The 24,979-nt window shown below is 34.4% G+C and overlaps 2 protein-coding genes across 5 annotated transcripts in view; one reads left to right on the top strand and one right to left on the bottom strand.

Annotated features, from left to right (window-relative positions):
* LOC128996288 (voltage-dependent calcium channel subunit alpha-2/delta-3-like) overlaps nt 1–9,238 on the top strand; it is an 83,557-nt gene extending 74,319 nt beyond the window's left edge. For 3 of the 4 annotated variants that reach the window (XM_054421504.1, XM_054421505.1, XM_054421506.1), the window contains 4 exons: nt 192–260; nt 1,163–1,394; nt 3,764–3,953; nt 5,905–9,238. In XM_054421504.1, the coding sequence (XP_054277479.1) occupies nt 192–260; nt 1,163–1,394; nt 3,764–3,953; nt 5,905–6,000 (587 nt within the window). In that variant the 3' untranslated portion in view covers nt 6,001–9,238. The remainder of the gene's footprint in view (nt 1–191; nt 261–1,162; nt 1,395–3,763; nt 3,954–5,904) is intronic. The other variant, XM_054421507.1, reaches the window with a different exon arrangement.
* Nucleotides 9,239–10,047: 809 nt separating this feature from the next.
* Nucleotides 10,048–23,603, bottom strand: LOC128997018 (uncharacterized). The gene is made up of 13 exons (XM_054422596.1): nt 23,548–23,603; nt 21,953–22,055; nt 20,730–20,862; nt 19,667–19,803; nt 19,005–19,131; nt 17,867–18,029; nt 16,826–16,968; nt 15,978–16,185; nt 14,344–14,471; nt 13,557–13,736; nt 12,380–12,547; nt 11,650–11,794; nt 10,048–10,311 (listed from the first exon to the last, which is right to left on the bottom strand). Exons 2-13 carry the CDS (start codon nt 22,041–22,043, stop codon nt 10,198–10,200), a joined length of 1,737 nt encoding a protein of 578 aa, XP_054278571.1. The 5' UTR covers nt 22,044–22,055; nt 23,548–23,603; the 3' UTR covers nt 10,048–10,197.
* Nucleotides 23,604–24,979: the final 1,376 nt, after the last annotated feature.

The following is a 24,979-nucleotide window of genomic DNA, read 5'->3' as shown; positions in this document are numbered from 1 at the left end:
CATGCTCAAATTTGATTTGATTAGATTAACCTTTAGCTGCTTCTGATTGGTCAAAATGTCACCATGGTCTTTTTCAATCAGGAAAACTACCATTTGTCATGCATGTTGTTTGGGTGGATCGATATTGTTTGTGTAACAATTAAAACTGTATAAAAGATATATGCTCCAACATAATTTTTAATTTTTACTAGATCCAATCTACTCAGACGATTATGAGACAAGTTTTGACCAGTACGGAGGCAGCAGTAACGGCGGATCAGGTAAATTAACATTTAGAATTTGAAAAATACACCTTTTTGTTCACGAAAGGTTTAAGTTCACACTTTACATTGAGAATCTAAAAATTAATGTTATCAGACCCATAAATGTACTTGTTTCATGCGTTTTCATGAGGTAACTAAATTAAAATTGAATAGAGACTGCGGTTGCAAAACAATACAATATTAAAAAATATTTTACTTGAAAATGAGTACCACAATACTATTCTAACTCTCAAAAACACAACAGCAGGGAGACTCTCGATGTTACAGTATTATACACATGACAGACAATTTTAACTTAAATTTCAACAACTAAAAACTTAAAGCACATAAATTTATCATCAAACTATGCTTATTTCAACAGATTTTCTTAGCTCACCCTTTGATTATGATACACTACCTCAAAGTAGACATTTCGTTCCCTGTTTTGCAATAAAGAAAACTTTAGTTAAATTGTGCCACTAACAAATTGATATGTTTTATTACTGCTTTAGTATAAGAGTGTAACATGGGGTGGAAGATCAATCCACATTTTTTTCAGAAAATGTACATTAACTGTTTAATTGTCACAAACTACAATACCCCTTTACATTGATATGCCCTCCATGAGTCAAAGTACAGTTCGCCTGCCTGGTATACTCGTATGTGACTCATTACTTTAGTTTATTTGAGCTTACTTCAAAACGAGATAAAATAAAATAAAAGTTATATTTGTAAAGTCCGTTTTAATGTCTAAATTCTTCACTGCATAGAGAAGAGCTAAAATCAATGAGCTTTGGTACACATAATTTAAATCACCGAGTAAGGCAATGTACGTGCTAAGTAGTACAAACAGTAACAGAACCTAAGTAACATGTTTCATTGTTGTAACGTGTTTCACGAATGTCCACCTGTTCTACCAGCTGGGGACACCATGAAGTTCCCCGGAGAGGAGGACGTACCGCCCCGAGTTATGCCCCCACCTCCGCCCGCAGTGCCCCCGCGCCGCCCGACGCCTCACAACCGGACCCGGGCACGACCTTGCACCAAACGAGTCGACCTATACATGCTACAACCCGGCCGTCTCAACAACAGCGGCAGCTTCAATCCTCTTAAGGGGAAGCTTACCAACTGTCATGTCACTGGATGTGAGAGGTTAGTTGTTGGCTTCTCCATTAATCTTCTGTACCTATACCCTCCCTCTTACTACACAACTGAATCTCACCTCTTTTCTCAACGTCCTTTTTCATCTTATCTACCGGTACACACTCAACAAAGTCTTCCTCTTGGTCACTTTCTTTCCACCACCAACTATATTTTTTTAAGCCCATCAATATTAAAAGTAAAGTCATTGATATTCTTCTTACGTTGACTTTTGCGGCTGGTGTCATGAGAGTTCATGGTGGTGTTTTTCAGTGGTCAATTGTCTCAGCATAGCCACTGAGGATGCCTCTAACAAGAGCGAAACTTCTGGCAAAAGTGTATTAGTGAAGACACGGTTGAGACCGAAAAACACCACCAATTTATTATTTATTTATTTATTTATTATCATCACATTAAATCAATGATTGACAGGTGATTTGTCATCAAACTAAAATCTATTGTAACAAAACAACAATCATAATATTGAATACTTAAAAATAATTATACATTTGTTAGGAAATCTTCCAGTGAAAAAAATGCCTTCTCCAGAAGCCATATCTTAAGTGTTTTTTTTCAAATTTCAATATGCAATCAATTTCTTTTATTGTTGAAGGCAGCTTATTATAAATTTTGGGTCCCATATATTGTGGGGATAAATGAAATAATTTTAGTCTATGTTGCATTGGTTTTATAATTTTAGCGAATTTCCCATATAGGGAATAAGCTATTACCATAGGTCTCATGGTAAGACCTAGACCCGGGACCGATTTACTTTTTCGTTTTGAGGTCCCCAGAGGCCAAAAACACCATCCGTTCAAATTCATATATATATATTTATATATGTGTCCGTTAGCGCGATAACTCGAGCAAAATTGATCCGATTTTGATGAAATTTGGTACAAACGTGTAAACCTACATTTATTCGAACGAGTTCGCAAACCAGCATAATCGGACCATGGGATCAGGGGTTTATGGGGGGTTTTATGGGGTAAAAATGGGTTTTTCTCATTTTTGACCCTAAAAACTTTAAATTTCTAAATTTCTCTCTAGACCATTTTGAAGAGCTTAAAAAAACAAATAATTTAGTATATTGAAGTTTTTTTGAATGTTCATTGACTACGGAGAAAATTAAAGAAATTGTAAATTTAAAATTCCCATGTTATTCTTATGGAGAATAAATAAACTGTTCTAGTTTGCTTGTTTATGGATATATTTCAATCAAATTTGGCAATTTGGCTTATTTCATACTAAGCTATCAATATTTCAATTGAAAAAAACACACCTCAACATCTTTCCCGTAGCAGCAAACCTAACTACTCACTAAAATTAATGTTATTTAAATAGGAAATAAATCTGAAAATTTATAGGGAATATTTTAGTAGAAATCGAGCCTGGTGAATGGAAATTCGCTTAGTATGCAGGTTTGCTGCGACGGGGGTATTTTTGTATCTTGTATCATGTTTGTGAGAGGGCTGACTCTCCATAAGTGTATCAAAGTTACTCTTGACCATCATAGAAATATAATAAATATAAGAGCTGTATAAAGTGAGAATTTTGAATCGACTGAAATATTCTTGGCAATGTGTATCTGGAGGAACCAAGAACTCTCAAGTCATTGATATTGTTTTTATGAAAATGATGTGGAAATAAGTTGTCTGATTAAAGAAATTTCCTCTTTAAATATTCTTGGAAATCAGCTTTCCCTCTCTTTTCTCCACATCCCTCTTCTCTACACCCTTCTTCACCTAATTTATACACCCTATGTCTTCTTCTTTATCAATCAGTATTTTTATGCTGAACGTGACTATAGTACTTGTCATGAAAGATAGGTGTGAATACAATGGTGGTATAGTAGTTTACGCAACGATCACGTAAAGACACGCTTTAAGACTCAAGTAGAAAATGTTTTAAAACAAAAAGTATGTACCATCCTTACATACCGTTAATTTTCTCCATAAATCAATAACAACTATGGTGTTAAATTAAAGCTTTGTTAAAAACGTTTATTTATAACATTATACATAAAAGAACTAATTAAATTGTTCAGTTGGAAAAATATTTAGAGATAGTAGAATGAATATTTACTTTTCTACCCTCTCACGGTACAACCATGAATCCTGATATTGTTAGTCAAAACTCAAGAAGCCAAGTAAAAGTATCAAAAACTTCATCCTCTAAGCCATTTGACCTTTTACCCACTTACCACCATTTTACCTTTTACATACTTTTGTGATGTTCCACCACAAAAGCAAAACTCCTTAACTTTTAATAATCTAACATTGATGACTTTGATGAATATTTAAAATCTAAGATACCTTATACTCAGGACAGTACACTAGCCTTAGATTTAAAGTATAACTCAACATAAAATTACGTTGCAGGCCTTTCAGTGTTCAGAAGATTCCGCACAGCAACCTGATCCTGCTGGTGGTGGACACAATGTGCCCGTGCGGTAGCAAACAGCTGAGCATTGCGGCCCAGGAGTTGCCACCTCCAGAGCAATGTCGGGTGCCCGTGTCTCACTCGCTTTACCGCAGACGGCCGTCGAAATGCATCAGCTACCACCCTGAGGTATAGAAGTCCGATTATCCGAGCCGCCGGGTTAACCAAGGCAAATATAGTACTGTATATAGCAGTTAATATGCAGTTAGCAGTTAGTATGTAGCTATATGTTAAAGATTTATTAGCTTATTCATACATTCATTTGGACCTTATCGCCTCGCCCGTAGTTCATAACTATCATACCAGAAACTCAGTGATGATAGGATTACGGGTACCAAGAGTTCTCAAATCAATCAATTTAACAAATTCCTTTTACATTGCTAATTGCTTGTTGCGTAATATTCCTCCAGAAATTAGGGACCTGCGAGTGTCACTGAGTGTATATAAGAGGGTTATCGCTAATTGGCTGATGGAGATAGGCCTTGACAATACAGAGTCGCTTATCAGCCCAGAATATCTCGTTTAGACCTAACCAACTGATAACTGGACTATCAATTGTACCTTCTACAGCACTCTTACTTGACGGAATCTACGCCTCAGTAAAATTGGGAATTGAAAAAAAAAAAAGTTAATTTGTTCATCAGATGTAACAAATTAACATAGTTATTGTATTATTATTATGTATTATTATTAACATAGTTGTGTAATCAAGCAATGTGTTCCCCAAGTTATTGAGTTGCACATTGTATATGGTTATTTGGTTGTTATAATTATAATTGTATATTAAATTAAATTGTATGCTTATTTTACCAAGTTATTGTTTTTTTTTATTCTTTTTTTTATGTGTAGTGAAGTGTGAAGAACTTTTATTTTGATGAAGCAGCCAGTAAGGACTCTATCACGCACAGGTCATTGTGACCCATGTGATATTTTTATTTCTTAATGTATTTGCTGCAAAATAATGTGTATAAATAAAGAATTTCTCTCTCTCTCTCTCTCTCTCTCAGTTTTTTTTCAATTTCATTCCAGGTCCACAGTATTGATAGACTGGGAAATGCAGTTCCACCGGTAATATATCGATTGTTGGTATGAGTTGGTAAAGAGTTTATTTAATCATAAACAACTTATTACTGTAATAATAAAACATATTCTCCAGTTTCAATAAGATTTTTGTCTAATTATAATTTATAATTAATTATTACCGCCGTGTTATCTGAGTTTTTGACTATCCGAGGTAGTCTCGGTCCCTTTTATCTCAGATAATCGGACTCCTACTGTAGATGGGTAAATAATAGGCCTAAGGTTCAAGGGTGGGTATTTTGGATGAGATTTGTTACGTTGACATATATCCAGGACTTGGAACAAAGCTTTTTTGTGGAATTTCTTGTCATGTATGTCAGTCCGCATGATCTCAGGATGTGAGATTTTCAGTTTCAAATTGTTAGTAAGCTCACTCATTCTTCCCCGTTGCACACAGATGCCTCTAACACTCAGCTCATACAGATAAAAAGGTACCTGAAGAAGCACTGGTGAATCCATGATTGGAATTTTGCACAATACGATTTACAAAAAACCTAAAAAGTGGACCTTTAGAGCCCCCTAGCCCTTTTAGCTCCACCCCCACCGGTCAGTACTTTTAGTGTGTCGTTTAAGGACCCTTCCCCTACAACTGTACCAAAATTGGCTTATACATGATTTTTTTCCTCCTATTTGGTATTTTTTTGTCTTCATTGTCTGGACTACAAGGGCAGTCTGATCGTATTGCAGACCATACTTTGTGACTCCAGGCTTTTTTATTTTTCACGGGTAAGAAAGTTCAAAATTGATTCTTAGAGTAAAATGCGTTGCTCCCCATAATTTTATCCTAAAAGATTTTCATCCGGATGCAGTGTGCTTGGTGGGATGTACTATAGGTATTTTGACAAGTGTTTTTAGCTTCTTGGGGCTCTAAAACAAAAAGTCAAGTTACTTAGAAATGGTATATTTTTAAAACACGTGCTCTTGAAACTTATTTACCTTGTAGTAAATCATATTTTCAACACTACGTTAATATTGACAAAATCTGTGTTTTGTTTGACAGGAGATAGAGATCAAGCAGTGTGGAGGGTGCAACCGATTGGTTGGACTACTGACTCTCATAGTCACATCTGGACTGTTGCTACTACACACATCATGATCTTCACATCATCTCTAAACCTGCAATTCCTGTTACCAGAAACAAACTCATGTTATTTAGGTTTTTGAAACCTGACTTTGACTCTGTGATTCTTTTGGTGTAAAAGAATCTTGTAGCTAAAACTAAAACTAGAGACTTGGTCCAGAGGATGGCAAATGCAGTCAAAGGAAAAATGTAGGTTAAGTATTTTATCATGGACTCTAAACGAGAGGGAAGACAGGTAGTGGTTTAAGTGACGGAGGGCCTGGAGATTATTGTGAGCTTAATTACCGATAGTGGAAAATGACATAGAGGGTACAACCCGTGTAAAACCTCGAAAAATATGAAACAGAAATCAAAATTTTAAATTTTAGTACAATATCAGGCTTGCATGCTATCAAACTATTATCACCCGAGAAAACCCAAATTGTAAGTGTGATAATTCCCGTTGTAAAAACTTTTGATGTTATTATCATGTAAAAACACTAAGATTCACCTATTTTTGCATTACTGTCCTAATGTAAGTCACTTGTGAACTGTGTATGTCTTTGAATGAACAAGTTCGACACATTTTTGTAACGATTTCGATGTTTTGTACAGTAACTAAACTGAAACGCAACAAACTTTGTCACATTTCGTGGTTATTTGGACAAAATTCATTGATTACGCATTTGGTTTGTCTTACATAAGATCGAGTCGTGTGTATTTTAAGATACATTTATAAAAATTAAAAATCTACTGTATGTGTATACCGGTTGATGAAATTGTACTTAACTCTTAGCTTTTTACATTGACTACAAGTTTGTTTGTAAGGTAGGTTAATGTACAATTACAATTTATTGTGTAATTAGTAGGTTAAATTGAAATTAAATAATTACAACAGAGCTAAAATATTTTTTAACTAATGAAATTTATAAAATGTAGGTTAGGTTTAGTAAATCAGTGCACTGTTAATTGTTGTTTAATGATTTTTGTTGTATATTTAAATAAAATAGTAATACAAATTACTGATTTGTTTTAGAAGCTTCTGAGTAAATACACGATTTGAATTGTATATTTTTCATTTTAGGCATTGAAGGTTGAAGCAGATTTGCCTAATGATAGACTACCAGCCTGTTCTTAAACTTTAATCTACTTTTTATTATGTCAAGATTACAAAAAAAGGACCATGATTTTATATTATTACTTTTCAAATTAGCATGATTACTGACAAACTTTATTGTTTATTCTCGCTTCACAGGATATTTTGTTTCAACAAAAACTATACCATTAGTATCTTCATCTTTTGATTCGTAATTGTAATTTGTTTATGAGCTATGAACAATTGAAATATTTTAGTAGTTACTTTTATGTCAATACTCTCCAAAATGTGAACAAACATTGTTCCATTTACACTTTACATTCAAAGAACAAAAACATACTAAAGAACAGCTAAAGTGATGTTGGTTTTACTTTTATTTGCTAGTACAATTCAATTTAGTTATCTAACTTATTAGAAATACCTTTTGGTAAAACCACTTTATAACATTTTTTAAAATTTAGAATCTATAAAGTATAACCTTTTTTTATGTCTACGAGCAGTTTGAAATCTTGTGATACATTTGTGTTTGAATGCAAAGCAATAATATAAATTAAGTAAGCGATATTGATATGAGGCGAGTTGGAGCAAGATAATTTTATTTACGGGCCTTCCTAACTTACTGGCCACTTCACACTGAAACTGACAAATAATCCCCAACTACTAGTCTTACTGTGACAATAATTTTATAAGGTTTTATTATAATTCACTGAGATTCTATTAGGCAATGTTTACGATTAAGCATCGTTAAGGAAAGTTGTTAAGAATGCGATTCCGCTTGACGTTTTAACATTTTCTTCAAAATCTAAATCAAATTTGGTAATCGAACGCAGCAAATAGTATATAGCTGTCTACAAATATTTATTACCGATGATTGTTAAAATAATATAATGGAGTATATATTTATAATTTCTACGTAGAGAATCTATACAGTTGTTGTAGAATGTAGTGTTTTGTTGTGTAGTATTTATTGATGTTCTGTTAAGAATTTGTCTGTTTAGAATTATCAGTCGTGAATAGCCAGAGCAAGATGCCTAAAATTCTGTTTGATAGTCATATCGTTTAGACACATATCTCGTGTGAAAAATATAATATTTTTAAAAATAATTTTTTTACAGGTAACTTAATGTTATTCAAATTGGTACAGTTAAAAATTATATCACTATCATTAATTATATCATATTATAAGAAATAAAGATAAAGAAGTATAATTATTCTTGAAACTTTGCGTTTACAAACATATCAATTACAAACATAGTTGTATAATAGAAAAATAGGTATATATTACAATTATTAAGCTTGCAAATAAATGGTCAACAATCGTGAAAATTCTACAACACTATAGTCCATTTCAATGACATTTGATTTCTCATACAACAGACTTTTTTTACAAGTCAACATTCAGACCGACTATTCAAATAGTTTGATATTTTTAAAATAAAAAACAGCTACTGCAAGAAAATTGAATGTACATAACTAGAGAATTAGAACACTACCCAAGTCAGTTATAGGCTATGCTTTGGCAGTTCAAGTTTTGGAGATAATTCTGCCCTATCTGTTTTGTGGCACAATGTCATGGCTGGTTCGGAGAAAGTTGCGTTTATTTCAACAATTTTTCATTGCGTTCTCGTTTGAGGGACATACGCAAAAGCGAAGTTCAATAACTGTGAAGATAAACTGTTTGTACATAAATAATATTTATCGTACTTATTGTCATTAATATATTTATTGATATAATGCGTGTTTGCACTACTAGCAAACATAATTAAGTCTTCCATTTTTAACTCGATAAAATGTGGTGCATCGATGCCTAGCCTACCTCCCCCCCTCTAGAATGTTTTAGGCACAGAGGTTATTTTCAATATTTGTGTAAGTGCTTACGTTTAGTGTACCGCTCTTACGTTGGATGTTTGAATGTGGGTGTGAGGAGTTTTCTATCGAGAGCTTTTCCATGTTTCTTTAAAGGTTGATTTAAGGAACACATGTAAAATGTTTTGTTATCTATTCAGAAATGTTTAGTGTGGTCAGTTTTTTTTACGTGTGTTGTAAAAAAGGAACACTATCTTGTAGTCATTTATAGTGTATCTTTCCAGATTATCTCAAACAGACCAGTGATAGATAACATCTCTGTCAACCTACTCTCATGTAGAACCAACATTGTACACTAATAAAAGCTTTCAGAAATCTTTTTAGTTTGAGTCCAGTCTTTTGCAATTCCAACACAGAGAATCCACTTTTCAAAATAGTTTTGAAATATAACTGACTTTGAACACTGTAGTACGTTTTAACAGTAGGCTTAGGCTAGCTTAGCTGTAAACAATTTTTACTCAAGAAAAATCAATAAGCCTCTGAAAGAGTTTGTCACTATAGGTTTATTATTTCTTTTGAATTACTGTGGTACGATTTGATGGGGACATAAAAGTTGCCATCATTTTTAGTTTCCCTTTCAATTCAGCATTAAATGTTAAATGTGTAAGAAAGAAAAAAATATTTACACTCCACTGTAGCTCAATTTAACCAAGTTATTTTCCCAATATTATAAAATTTCCAATAATGCCAACATGGAATGTGATGTCTAACTTCATTGGTGGTGAATAAGTAAAACAGTTTGCAAGTAGATTTCACAACACTTTGGAATATTTTGTTTAAAAAATTATTGAATGCGAAGAAAACTTTAACAGTTTTACATCAGTATATTACATCTATTGCCTTCCATGTATACTAGAATTTAAATACCATCGAGACAAACTAAATTTAATGATACCACAATTCTTCTCAATTATAAAATCACAATAATGCGGTAATAAAATTAGCAACTCAGGCCTATACTAGGAAAAAAAATTAAAAGATTGGCTAAAAACGTATTTATTACAAAAACCACTAGGTACTCATCATTATTAACAAAAACAAAACAGAAAAAATACGAAATATAAACATAGATAGTATATTACTCATTACAAAAACTTATACAGTACATACAAGACCAACTATACTGATCATTAAGAATATTTTACATTGGAATAAAAATATTAAATTAATAATTTACAATAATTATTCTTATTTACAGACATCCTTTTGGTGAGGTATAACGGTTTTGTTTGCAAAAATTACAAAACTTAAATACTTAAGAGTAAAAGTGACTATTTATTTTCCACCATCTTGATGGGGATACCTCTGGCTACTAAAGCCGCAGCGTTACTGTAAGCTTGAGATGTCTCCCTCGCAAAGCGCATCAAACGCAATAGTTCTGGCTCCTAAAAATAAATTCAGATCAGTATACACCATCCACTAATACATACATAGTTATAGTTAAGTCTTGAGCTGAGGAAGAGACAAGGCTGTTCGCAAGTGGAGACATTACCGGGGTAAATGCTTCAACCTAATGGACCAAAAGATGTTTAATCCTCGCACTTCCGGAAAAGTAAAAAATGAAAAGATCCTGCACTAGAGGCTTGAGCTACAAAATTTAAAGGGACACATAAGGTAGTATTGACAGCTTTAGAAAAATATTGTTATGGTTTGGACGAGGCAAGACACATGGAACTTAGATGGAAATCTGAAGATAGCAGATGACAGAAGAAATGGAACATGTTTGGAGAGGTAAAAAAAAATCACTTATACCCAAATCCCAAAACGTTGGGTATTAGTTTTTTTACAATCATGATGGGAAATGTCAACAATAACCTCCTAAATAACAGAAGTAAGTAAGTTTGAGTAGGAAAACACAAAACTAAACCTAGGAATAAATAATCTCAGAAGAGCTACACTTAACACTGTTTTCATGTAAAACTATACAGGGTGGCTGAAAAGTAACTTACACAACCCCTTAACTTTTCAACCATTTGAGATATTTGAAATCTGTTTGTAGCAACCTTCTTATGTATGACGGGCTACAATAGTTATGGATTATGGTAAATTTTGAAATTTTTGCCCTTAGGGGTAGTGGGGGTATGGGGTAGCTCAACATTTTCAAATGACAAGCACAGTCGAGTTTGGTATCATTTTACAGGTCTTGATGAAACATAAAAATTGACATAAAGAAACCCAAAATCGGCCCACTAATAACAAAATGGCGCCCTAAAACGTTTCAAATCCAAATAACCATGAGGGTAGCTGAAAATTAACTTGCACCCCCTTTAACTATTTGAGATATTTGAAATCGGTTTGCAGCAACTTGTTTGGATATGAAGGGCTACAATAATTATAGTCAGTTTTGAAAAGTTTGCCCTTAGGGGTAGCACAAAATTTTCAAATAGCAAGTATAGTCGAGTTTGGTATCATTTTGCAGGTCGTGACGAAACATAACAATTAACATAAAGAAAATAGAAATTGGACCATTAATAAAAAAATGGCAGCTAAAAATGATTAAGACAATGGTTATTAAAAGTAACTTTGAACTGCCAGTTTGTTATTAATGGTCCGACTTCTATTTTCTTTATGTTAATTGTTATGTTTCGTCAAGACCTGCAAAATGATACCAAACTCGACTATACTTGCTATTTGAAAATTTTGTGCTACCCCCTACCACCACTACCCCTAAGGGCAAAATTTTCAATTGGACCATAATTATTGTAGCCCCTAAGTAGGCCTACCTTGTTTGGCGCGAGCATGTCCCCTGTTGTGCGGAAGGGCTTGAGATCTATCGGTTCACCAGGTAGCCAGCTGTTGAGTATCATGACGGTCATACAATCTGTGTCATCACTGGTGACAGTCCACAGCATGCCTATTACACAGGCACTTCCAACACAACAAATATTTACAGTCTGATCATTGTATTATATATTGATATAATATGTTGTTTTTTAAACTAGTGATTTGTCTATAAACAAATTTATCAATTCTCGATACTGATGCCTGAAAAATCTATTCTAGTTACCAATACCGTTTCTTATAGTTTTACAAAATTGATTTTTCTGAATGGATTGGTTATACTAGACCAACTCCTGTCTTTATGTCTATCCATGAAGTATTTTTAAGGTGATGAATTGTCATCTTCTGGGAACTGGGATCAATGCAAAATCCTGAATATCCGTTAGTCTGACAAGTAGGCCTACATTGTACTTTTCCCTTTTATACATCCCAATTGTTAAATGCTAATGCATACTACTGTTTTTGTTTTTGTGTTCTTCGGCATTGTCTATAGAAATATTTTGTTGACAAATGGAAATGACAAAACATAGATTCTGATCATTGACAACAAATTTTCTTCTAAAAACATCTTTGGGTGCATAGGTTTCTACAGTAGTTCAACATTTTTTAAATAAAGTAGGCCTACATGCTGAAATTTTGGATTTTGTGATACAAAAACTGTACACCATTTACCTGCCGGCCATTATGTATTTGTCTGAGACGCCAGTAGGTTCCGCTCTACCACCGAGATCCTGCAGGGCGACACTACTGCAGCCAAACAGTAGTGGCAAGGCGACCACTCGCAACTGGGAAATGTCTTCTGGGCGGAGGTAGTGTGAGCCGTTAAAGTGACCACAATATCTGTGAGAATCTCAAATATTAATGTAAATTTTGACTAGTTATTTTTAGTAATTTTTTTAGTAGTTTTTGGCTAGTAAGCAGCTTTTAAGCAACATTAACGCAGTCGAGTCACGGTCGTTGCCCGAAGACCACGATTCTAAAATAAGTTAACTGTGAAAGGATATTCATGAAGAATATGAACATAATAAATTGCTTTCTTACATATCAAAAAATAATTATGTACTAAACCATTCTTCTCACCAGTATGTCACATGTGAGAACTTTAGTTCATTTGTTGAATCAATTAATTTTCAGAAAGCTTTTTTTTACATTTGTTGGTAATTAATTTAAGAATATACCATACAATTTCATTAATTAAATTTGAATCAAAACAATCCGAGACCTGGAAAAGCCCGACTAAAATAAAGCTAACTGAGGATTTCTTGTTTTCAATTTATTACTGTAGTGAGTATCCACTTTGCAAGTGCACTACTGACTTAGTAAATTTTTTTAACTAAATAAAGTTAGCTAGATTCCTGAAATTTAATTATATTACTAACAAATAAATATAGAACTATACAATATTTAAATAAACTCACCCTAAATTCTGAAATGAATTGGTTGGTGGTGACCAAAACGATTGCATGTAACAATTAATAAACAAATGAATTACACACTCCTTATCTACAAGAAACACTTCAAAAAATGCTTAATAACAGAATTGGTAAACACACAGCAGTGGGGATCTAAGGGGGCAAAGGGGAAATCGCCCCTTCCCCCCCCCCCCAGACATTGGTAAATAAATCTAGTTAAAATACTATAGTTTTAAATTGTAGATTCTCTACAAACATGAGTTTACAGTTCAAATTTTCCAAAAATTTTCAGGGATGGCCCCCCTTGACCCTCCATTTCCTCAGGACCCCCCCCCCCCTCCACTGAAAGTCTACCCTTACAATCCAACTCCCCCCCCAATCCGGAAATCATGCCCTGGGTCCGCCACTGACACACAGCCATACAACTGATTACTTACAGGAAAACATTATGATCAACCAGAGCAGAGCAGAACTCATTCTCAGACGGACTCTGGCCCGATACGCCTTTCCACTGTGGCACACGCTTCTGCAGAAAACCCATCAGTCGAGACTCCATCTCCTTCAAATCTTGCCCAGGATTTACCACATAGAAGCCCAAGTCGAGATTTGAAACTAATCTGGAAAAACAAAATCAACTATTGTCACATAACCTTTTCAATAATGTAAAAACAAAGCTGCAAAGTGCAAATACCCCTGGTGCAACAAACCTGCAGACTAACCGAATTACCATTTGTAACCTCGCTCGATTTCTAATAAAATATTCGCATCAAATTGTTGGATCAATTTCCTATTTAAATACCATCTATATTAAAACAAGCTATTTTCCTGTAGGTGTGCAGAATCTCTTTATGAATTAAAATAGGCTCAAAGATAAGTACAAAAAATGAATTTGAAATTAACAAAAAATTAACATGGGCTTTATGGGTTGCCATGCTGGTGACGAAATAACAACAAAATGTAAACAGAAAATCAAAACAAATGTAAGAATTTCCAATCACATGTTTGATTTACAGTGTGAGGTGAAAAATATAGAAGTCTGTGTATAGTCGAGTTTTCGACCACTGGACGACCTCTAGTTAAGTTTAATGCGTAGCCTACTTAGTGATTGAAAATGTCTACAATGAACCCTTAAACTAAACACCAATTTTTTGAGTACATTAACATTACCCTACCACAATTTATGCAATCCAAAAGAAATATCAACAGTTTGCAACAAATATTTACCTGCAGCCATCCACGATTTGACTCTTATGCTCGTGGTACAAAGCATGCAGAAAGTGTATTGAAGGCACTCTAGACACTGGGTGCTTTTTGAACATTGGCAACATCTCCCAAGGCAACCCATCCAGTGCCTGGACATGAAAAAAATATTCGTTACTACACTATCAATTCTATGTCATAAATGTGATATTTGGTGACATAACTATAATAGAACATTGTTAGAATTGTGACAAGTTTATAAACTACTAGCTGTAACCCGCGGGCTTTGCCCCGTTTAACTTCTTAATTTTCAAGATTATCTCGTTCGCATGGCTCAATCACGTCCTGGTTGAAGTTTGTTCGCTACGCTCACTCACCTTTAGGTTGGAGCTCGTTCGCTACGCTCACTCACCTTTTGGTTGCAAATTAACTGTTGTCATAAATGTAAAAGAAATAATAGTGCTGCACCCTGTTGGTAATCCTTGTAACTTTAATGCTATTGAACATCATAGAACAGAACCAACTTGTTTAATTGAAACAGCTGTTAAGATTCAATAATTCCATTTCTCATAAGGTTAACATGGGAAACTCCAGAGCCACTGGGGCGGAGCCCGAAAGGATTTTTGAAATAAGAATATGCCTATATGTTAATCGGGAATGTGAGCTATCATCATGCCAAATTTCAGCCCAATCCGACCAGTATTTTTCGAGTTTACTTTTCCCATACACACATACACACATACAGCAACCACCTCTTTTTTATAATAGTATAGATAGATTAACTATTTTCAGCTCAAATTATCTTTCATTTTTTAGAACAATTTTGACACAACAATTTTCAAATTAAATTGGAATTTGTGTATGTCTCTAAGGGGGAAATAAGTGTTGAATTATGTAGCTGAACCAAACCAAACAAGTGTAATGTGACAATGTTTTGGACTGAACACTCCTTCTCATTTCGACACCTAACCAAACTCTTGTCCCAACTAAAAATAGGTTTTTCACATTTAATTAACAACTTATTACATACTTATTAGAGTACAGAAAGTAGCTAATTGATGCATTTACTTACTTTTGCCACTCATTTTTCCCCGCACTTAAGTAGCCTATTCCAACCAAATAAGACAAAACAATGTGCTTGTAGGCACATAATATGTGTAGTGTACCCTTGAAAATAAGTTGGCTTTAAGATACTACGACTACAATCAGCTGGTGCGGGGTTTCCCATTTTGTTCAACGATTGGATTTGACCTAACCTAAAACGTGTTTGAAAGACTAGATTTTTTTTAAAAGTTGGCGGCCTCTTTTAACTTTGCATTTGCCTGTCCACATGGATTAACTGCCCATGCGTGGAACGAGATCCAGCAAAGCAAGGGGTGATCCTGTGCAGTACAAAGGTGAACTGTACTGATAAAATGTTTGCGGCAACCAGGATCTGAACCCTCAACATCACTGCCCAAAGTCCGTGACCCTACCAAATGAGCCATCGACTCATCTACAAGTATTTATTTGTATTCTTTTTAGTACCTGTAGGAAAAACTGTGAGCACAATGTCCCACTTTGTACACTAGTTTAGTTACACAAATAACTATTTTCTACGGGCAAATTGGCTAAAAGTCTAAACCAGCAGATACTAATACTAATTAATGCGTACTTACATCATCCACAATAAGTATAACAGGATATCTTCGGGCGGCCAGCAGCATGGCCATATCCTCCTTGAAGGCATTTATTGCTTTGATAAGGTCAATACCTAACTCCTTGGAATCAACGAGACAGCAAACAGCCGAATGGATCTCGGCTTTGTTCAGATAAACACAGCCGTCCACCACTTGGTACAGCAGTTGGCGATCTTTGCCGTCCATCCTGGTAACAAATTAGTGCACTGTAGAGGTTGTGTTTTGTTTACAAATTTTTTCTTGTTATTTCAGTCATTTTCATTTACAACCTCGTTTAACCAAATGTTAATAACTAATTATAAACAATAACTCGTCCCCTAGATATATAACCAAACAGTAAAGCTCAAATCATGAAATTAACCTTAAAATAATAGAATCAAACTTTCGTCGACACTAGCGATCAGTGTCACAGTACATGAACTAGACTCGAAAAAGAGCTTCAAAAATTACAATGGGATGAAAAGTCTACTTGTGTTGGTTAGTCTATGTTATTGCGGTCAGGTTGATCGTAACAACGAAGGACACACAGAGTCATGTTGACGGGAGGTGCATCAAAACAAATACACAGTTCAGTGGTTCAAAATGCACACAATTTTGTACAAAATACTCTGCTGAACTAGCAAAAATCTTCAAATTTAATTTAAATTTGGGTTTTTAGAGTGAAGAGTTTGATCTCTTGATATCTGCCAAAAATTTTGCCGTTAGGACCGCTTTCTCTTTAAAATTTCACATTTAAAATGCCACTAGCCACACCAAAAACAAAAACTGTATTTTTATCATTACTGCTGCCTTAAAGCAAAACTCGAGTTTTAAATTCTTCACCTTACTTGTATGTTTTGAATTTGTCACTATTGACCACTTTGTCTATACAAGCACGAATCTTCTGGTTGTAAGTATTGCAGCAAAGCCTGCCTGTGAATAGACATTTCCATTCTTTCAGCATTTTGCTCGACATTGCTTCGGCCACATCCTGAAAGAATAATAATTCCAAATAACAATAAGGAAATGAAAATATTATCGCTGGATTAGACATGCAATAATGTATAGGTTAATAGCAATACCATTACCAATTGATATGGGGACGCCAGCTTTATTTTACACCTGTATTTGTGTGTATTTTAACCCAAATATGAGTGAAGGGTGAGTGTAGAATGAAGCGAGATGCTACAAGCTTTGTTACTGACTATGATCAGCTGTTATTTGCCAGGACCATTTGTTTAAAGCCCTATGATCAGGAAAGTTTAAAACCATCAAAAAGCTACTGACTTTACTCAGTACCAATGCCTTTTGCCTTTTTGTCAGGCGAGCAGTTTTAAATTAGAGGAGAATTTTGATAGAATCTATGTAATAACATAATGTCTGAATGAATGAATACAGTTAATCATGAGTTGAGGTTCCCAATTGGAAAGTGGGTTCAGTATTAGCCCGGTTCACAAGGCAAGGAATACTTGGTAAGCCTATCCCTTACTGTGCTGCACATCTAAACTGGACAACCTATTGTAAATATAGAAACATATTACACCTACTCCATCAAATTTGTTACCAACACAGAATATTAGATTACCTTTGTGAATGTAGCCAGTAGTTCTTGTACGTAAGATGTTTGGTCACAATATGCATTCCGCCAGACACACACGGGATCACTAGATATAAAAAATATGTAAATATTTTTGTAAATAAGTCTGTTATAAGAAAATAACTTAACAAGACCCCTTAAGAAGCCACACAAGCTGGTGAAATGCATAGGGCCTCAAGAACTACAGGCTACAACAACAAAGGTAATCTAATATAATTCTAGTTCTTAAAACTAAGATGGAAAATAAAATATACAACATAGAATAACAAGAAAAAACACATTAAACAACTACCTTGATATATTGTGATCCTTTCTCCCTTTCTTTTCTTATCTCTTGTGGTCTTGTTTTCTTAGTTCGTAGACATTCTATCGCCTGTTTCATCAATTCATATACAGTTGGCATTCCTGGTGATTTCTCCGGCTTTTCTACTAGAACTGTTATCGGATTGTTCTCCCTGAAAAAGTTGCAATTTTCACAATATAATGAAATTAGTCTGTACTGTATTCTTTTATTTAATGTAGCCTACTAAAGCAACGTTTAGGATAGGTACTTTTCTATAATTTTTTCTATTTAACGAATTAGTAAAATATTTAAGAATGATTCTATTATTCTATTATAATAGTTTTGGCAAAGCAGGTTCAAAGATCAAATAAAACAACACAATATTTTTTTTTCTTTTTTTTGGTATTAATTTCTTCTAGGTTTATTAAGTATTTGCATCTTTGAAAATATTCCTTATTATCGAACCAGGAGTAAATACTTAAATATTTGTCCAACCATTCCAGCTTTAGACAATTGCATATGATCACGTTGAAGGCCTGCAACGACCCGGAACCAAGAAAATCTGGCCAAACTGAAGAAGTTTTTAACATTGATCGACGCTTGAGCATTACACTCATAACGGATTGAATGAATTTGAACTAAGGGTAGCCTACAGTGTTTCAAATGGTTCCGTAAGATTTCATGTGGAAGGTCACTGTGAAATACTTGTACCGAAAATGCACAAGGATTATCAGAAGCACCGGCGTGTGGCAAAATTGCAGTCTACCCAATTTTGGGCAGTCCCCCAGATTTTGGCCCGAAACAACGTGGCAACGCTCCCGCAGCGACTTCTTTTTGTTCTTCGATAAGAAGAAGGAGTTAAAAGGGAAGTGGTTCGGCACTGCCACAGCAGTTCAAATAGCTTCGACGAAGATTCTGAACATAATTACAATAGCTGACTTTCAGGAAGCCTTCCGATAGTGAAAAACTTGCTGACAGCGGTGGATCAACTCAGAAGGAAACTATTTTGAAGATTTTCAGTTCACTATAGGCCTACATAAATTTGCAATGCAATTCTTTTCCTAAGATCTATGAACACACTCTGTATTTATTAGGTTAGGCTATAGTTTTTTTCAAAGAAGGTATAAGCTTCAATGAAAAACCTTACTTGAGAGTTTCACCGCAATGTAGCCGAGTAATGTAGATGTTCGCTGGCTCTGAAGGAGTGTCTTTGGGTCTGACTTTCAACTGTTCCGAAGGTGTTAGCTCTCTTGTGATCTGCACCACTGTCCATTCTGTAAGAAATAAATGATAAATGAGTCATTAGAAGTTACCAGAAAATTGTCTCACTTAGCCTATTAGCTCGAGTACCTATCTTCATTTGAAAAAATTAATTTATACACACTGTTACTATCTAAGCTACCGTAGTTTCAAATCAAATCAAATCAAAATATCTTTATTCGTCATCTGTACATGCTTGGTACATTGAATAGTGTCAATGAGTAGCCTATATTACATTTAAAATATTTGTAACATGGGCCCTAAAATTAAATATGTAATAAAATAAAATTAATAGTATAAATTCTTAAAATATAAAAAAGAACTTAAGTTACAGAATGGTTTTAAACATCAGCACTAAATGGACTAAATTTAGTAGTTTAAAATAGAACTAAAATGTTAACTATGATAGTGTAAGTAAAGTTTGTACAATTCAACCTTGAGAAATGCATGTTCACAACTAAATTAATACCGCGACGCTGTTGTACATCTATTGCAGAATTTCTGGAATTAGATGCATCGTGTAGCTTTTAAATACTGCAGACAACGTACCTTTAGGCATTTCTTGCAGACGAGCCAACAATCCATTTTCTTCATCCTTGGCTAGATCACTTTGGAAATCAACATATTTTTTCTGTATTCCTTGTTCAACTGGGATTTTTGAACTTGTGGTTCTGTTACTTTTGATCCTAGAGACAGCAAAATAAGTGAGTTAGGTACAAGTTCTAGACCAAGAATATCACATAATAAATTATTTAAAAATGTAATTTCTGTATACCCCACACTCACAACCCCAGTAGTTCACTAAATTTAAATATCTTCTTGAGAAGGAGTGTATATTAGATCTTTAATCCTAAGAGAGTTTTGTAATACCAAAGGCATACATTGAAATGTCTCATCGATTTTTTCCCTTGCAACTGGTTGGCGTATCCAAAAATCTACTTAGATTTGAGCGGCCAAATGAGTCAGTGTCTGTAACTGAGTCGCTAGCATCTATCGAGAACCACTGCTCTTGTAGCAGACGGAGACGCAGTCACTAGCGATATTAGAAGAAGAAACATAAGTTTTGCTGCTCGACTTTTCTGATTTTTTAAAAGTTGTGTTTTTTACCCAGTTTATAAGTTTAATGACATGTCACAATCAAAGAGGGGGTTTAATAGCGAAGAAAATAGTAAAAGTTAAAAACCATTTCAGCACACCCCACTTTTCTAGAACGGGGGTGATTTTCTATTATTAATTTATATAATATCCCTCTTCAGGCCTATTAAAAAAAATAAAACGCACTTCTTTCCTGGGTTTGCACAATAGTTCTAAAATCTCTTCATCCTCCAATTCCTCGGTTAATAAATACTTCACTTTGCTTTTTTACGGCTCTTTTTTCAAAACACTACTCCTTTCGTCACCAAAGAAAACCACTCACTGATCAAATAATCACAAGGAACAGACACTTCTGACAAAATAGCCTTAGCGATGGACGCTAAGCGATTATTGCTCTAACGATCATTGCTAACATAAGCGTCAGACGCACCAGCCGCTTCTGGCAAAACAGGCCTTAAGCCTGTAAAACCCATGTCTACAACACTGAGGTTGAAATTAGGCCTACACTAAAACTTACAAGTCTTGTTTATAGTCGTATCTGATTACTGTCTGTTGCCGTAAAGTTGCTGCATGCGCCTCGGTAAGGTGGTAGATTCCTTTAAGTTCTTGTTTGTTTGCTAAATACACATCGGCTATGTGCTTATGAATGTCTGAAAAACGTCAACATAACACTTTGAACAAAGTAAAACAGTTTTTAAGATGTGGATATACATGGCATATAAAACATGGAACAATGCAAAACTAGGAATTAACTGTTCAAACAAGTTTGGCTGATAACAATTGCTAAATTGATTAGATGGCAATTAACAATGACCCAGGAATTTTGGCCTAAAAGGTTTGAATTAAAACAACATTTAAAGCATCAGATAATCTACATTATTCCAACTAAAAGAGAATACCAGTATTTCAAAACGAAACAAAACAAAAAACTTGTATTGTGTTTTAAGTCAATAGGGATATTTTTAAAGTGATATTTAACATTGTGCTATTCTGAAGATCATGCAGGTTGTAAATATTAGGTTGGTTTTATGAAAACAAATATTAATAATTATTAAAAACAAAAACTATGGGAGTGGTAATAGACTCAGACAGTGGGTACAATCTGCTATGTTGATACTGCACACTCTCGTTATGATTCAAGGACTCTTTACTGCCATTGAATTATTAACACATTCGCTGCGGCCCACGAAAAGGCGGGCATAACCCCAGTGCAGCGCAGCGACGAGCGGATCCATTTGGCTTTCAAATTAGTCTGACGAATAGCAAATGACGAGCGGTGATGTTCTGCGTTACGACTAGAGAGTTGACGTAGTTTGCTGAAACATCCACAAATAGCAGCACTGTCTGAAACCAGCCGGTCCCATTGTATTGCCAATAGGAGAGAGAAAAAACGGGACAACAAGTTGATTTCAAAGCATAGGTACATGAAGGGGTTTTTACGGGAATTTTCTCTACCACAATAACTTAAAGCACACATTTCTAGCTAAACACAGACATAAAAATACCCTTTCTTCCTGGTGTGCTGCTGCTCAGAAATTGAATGGAATGTAGGCAATGCCGGCACTCACCAGTGAGTGGCCCGCAGTGAACGTGTTAAGTTAGGTTGCACAGTTGTTGTATTTAGGTATGATAAAATGATAATCACCTAAACAGTGTAAGTTAAACATACTGCATTAAATACAAATGAAAGGTTAAGTTATTATTAGAAGTTGCATACAGTAGGTATTAAAGACAACTTACCCTGATAATAAGGTCCAACAACTAATGTAGGATTTAGAAGAATATCTTTTTTCAAATTTTCAAGTTCAGAAAAAGAATTATCTTCTGCCATTATAACCTGAAACAAAATTATGTGTTGATTCGTTGAATGCAAAACGAGTTCATCTTTAAGCTTTGAGTTTGAAACTAGATTTTAAAATGCAAACTTATAACCTCGCAGTATTTTCTTACAGGTAAACACGTAAAAGTAGGCCTAAGTTTGATGTAGAAATCCTAGTTAGAAAAACCTAAAAGATACAGCCTTTAAAAAAAGATTCTACAGTAAGTTAATTTATTAGGTACCGGTAGCATATCGTCACTGCCAACAATTTTTGGTAAAAGGTGAATAAAGGGGTAGACTTCCGTATCTGTTGGCACAAACAACCGATGAATATATCGAATGAAACAATCAAATAATCCATATTTTCATTCGGTTGTTTGTGCCAACAGATACGGAAGTCTACCCGAATAAAGTTTCACCGATTACAAATTTTAAATGTCTATGTCTTACCATAGATTAAACATAAAGGAGTATGTTTAATCTAGGCTATGGTTTTACTTTCAATTCTTTTCGTGCGGAATCTGAAAATGCAATCAGTTTTTTTAAGGATAGGGTCCTAAGTGTATGGTACAAAAACATCATAAAGATTAAATTAAGCATTGATGGTTTATTGTGAGTTTCAGATATGATGATTTGTGCGAGTCCAAGTTCTAGTGGCACCTAACATTTGAAGGGAAGGTATTTGGAGAGCAAATACCTAGCTGTTTAAATCCAGGTATTTTTTAAATGATTATTTCCTGTGTTAAACCGGCTAACTTTTTTCAATAGGTACCGGTAGTGCAAAAACAGTCCATGAAGGTAACATGAAACTCAGTTTATTTTTTATTCCTCAACTCTAACTTACCTTTCTAATGTAGGTAACCTAACGTCAAATCACATAATAATATAACCATGAATTAGCATAGATAACTTACAGATCTACCTTCATCACATGCCCAAATGGTAATTAATTAGTATAGGTGCCTCCAATTAATAAGAACTGATTAACTTAGTCCCTGTAATGATCAACCATCACTAACCAACCATCAGTGGCATTTCTAGATGACTTTTACGTTTGTCTTTGCATTCTAAGCCTAACTTAAACGTCTTAGCATTTATTGGTTCAAGTTAGGCTAGTGGAACTTTTACTTGTCATTATCTCTCGGTCTCTCATAAAGCTACTCCTAATACCTCGTACTCGTCCAAACCTAAGCTGTCAATGGTTGTTTTGCAGACATTTTATGTAGTTTAACATATAATGTAATTTAATGTTTTACTAAATCATAATACTCTCATTCTTGTTCAAATTATATAATCATAGATTAAACATAGGCTACTCATTCTTACATAAAATGTATCATAATAGGCATAGGCCTAGACTAATATTTAGGCCTATTCATGTTTGTCATTAGGCTAGATTTGTACTTAACAAATATATTTATTGCAATCAATCTTGAATGATTACTTATTCATAAAAAATAGGGAATAAAGTAAAGTAAGTGTGCAATAGTCAATGGGGCTATGTACCTGTTTTAAAATACTCTAAAGCTGGGCCAATATGTAAACAAGAGCATTCATAGACCTTGTCTGTCGAACCCGAACCGAACTGGCTTTAAACTTGAACAAACCACAAAATAAATAATATTACAGAAAATTAGATGAAACATTTAAGTCAATACACGCAACAGACACTTAATATGTATCCTTAAACTGAAACAAAACAGGGGACATAAACAAAACTAAAAGCAGTTGGTTTTGTTGGAAGGGAAGACTTAAGACTAAAGAAAGAGCAGACAACATTTTTAAAATTGAAATTGAATGAAGTTGAAGGTTGGCTTGGTTGAAAAAAAACTGAATAATAAACTACTATAATTGACAGACATTTGGAAGAACTGACCGCCTAAATAATCTAGCCATAGAGTACGGCAAAAACTCGTATTCAACCACATTCAACACAATCAAGAATGTATATTCCAGAACTTGGATGTCATAAATTTTAGACATAAAATAGATAGTAAGATCATGTAGATATTGTTTTAGTTTTTTATTAAATAGTTTTGAATGATTTATTTATTTTAGTTTTTGAGATAAGAGATTGAAAAGCTGTATAGCCATGAAGTGTAGTTTTACAAAGGTAATATTACAATACAATGGTATTATTGGTATTAATAACTTGCTTTTTTTACCCTAAGCTTTTTTTGGTTGACATTTTGCGCAGACCTAAGCGTATATTTTGTGGCAATCTTGTCTTAAGCTGGTGGGTTTTGTTTAAATAAACGAGCTGTTGGCCCATATCATATACGCAGGGGAATCGAGTAAAGTCAATTGAAACTAGCTGAATATAATTCAGAACAGCCAGGTTGAATGTATACCTAACAGGCTTGAAGGTAAATTTTGGCAATTTTAATAGGAAAAACATCTCAATCAAATGTCACGTGACCCCCTATTCCTTCCATCGGATTATAGACTTGATAAACATTTGAAATCAGATGATTGTACAATAAAACAGCAATTGTGCCGATTTGGAAAACCATGAACATTTGATTGGCGTCCGATTCAAACACACTTGATTTCGAGTACAGTAGCTGCATCCTACACACCTTCCTACCGAGTCGGTAGTGTTGTCCTGTAATCCAGCTTTAAGGAGGAGATCACAAATTGTGGATATTTATAGACATGAACTGTAGATGCGATACTCCCTGGTTAGTAAATAGTGTAGTAAATCCTTCTGAATTAACTCTTACAAACAATAAACATAAGTATTTTATATCCCGACTCGGTCTTTCTTTTCTTATATGTTATGACCTCTGAGTGCATGGTCTTCGCATCTTCTATTTTATATTCTTCAACACACCTTCAGGTTAACATTATACAGAGCGTAGATAGTTCAAGCACGTGCTTTTTTATAATAATAATATATAACTAGGGGAAACCCGTCGAAATCGACGGTTACTTTCAAGGCTTACGTT

The sequence above is a fragment of the Macrosteles quadrilineatus genome, unplaced genomic scaffold (genome assembly GCF_028750875.1).
Source record: "Macrosteles quadrilineatus isolate MER2022 unplaced genomic scaffold, UCM_ALF_1.0 Scaffold_6__1_contigs__length_79288215, whole genome shotgun sequence".
In the NCBI taxonomy this organism is placed as follows: Eukaryota; Metazoa; Arthropoda; class Insecta; order Hemiptera; family Cicadellidae; genus Macrosteles; species Macrosteles quadrilineatus.
The sequence above is the reverse complement of the archived record's forward strand: the minus strand, read 5'-3'. Positions and strand labels throughout refer to the sequence as shown.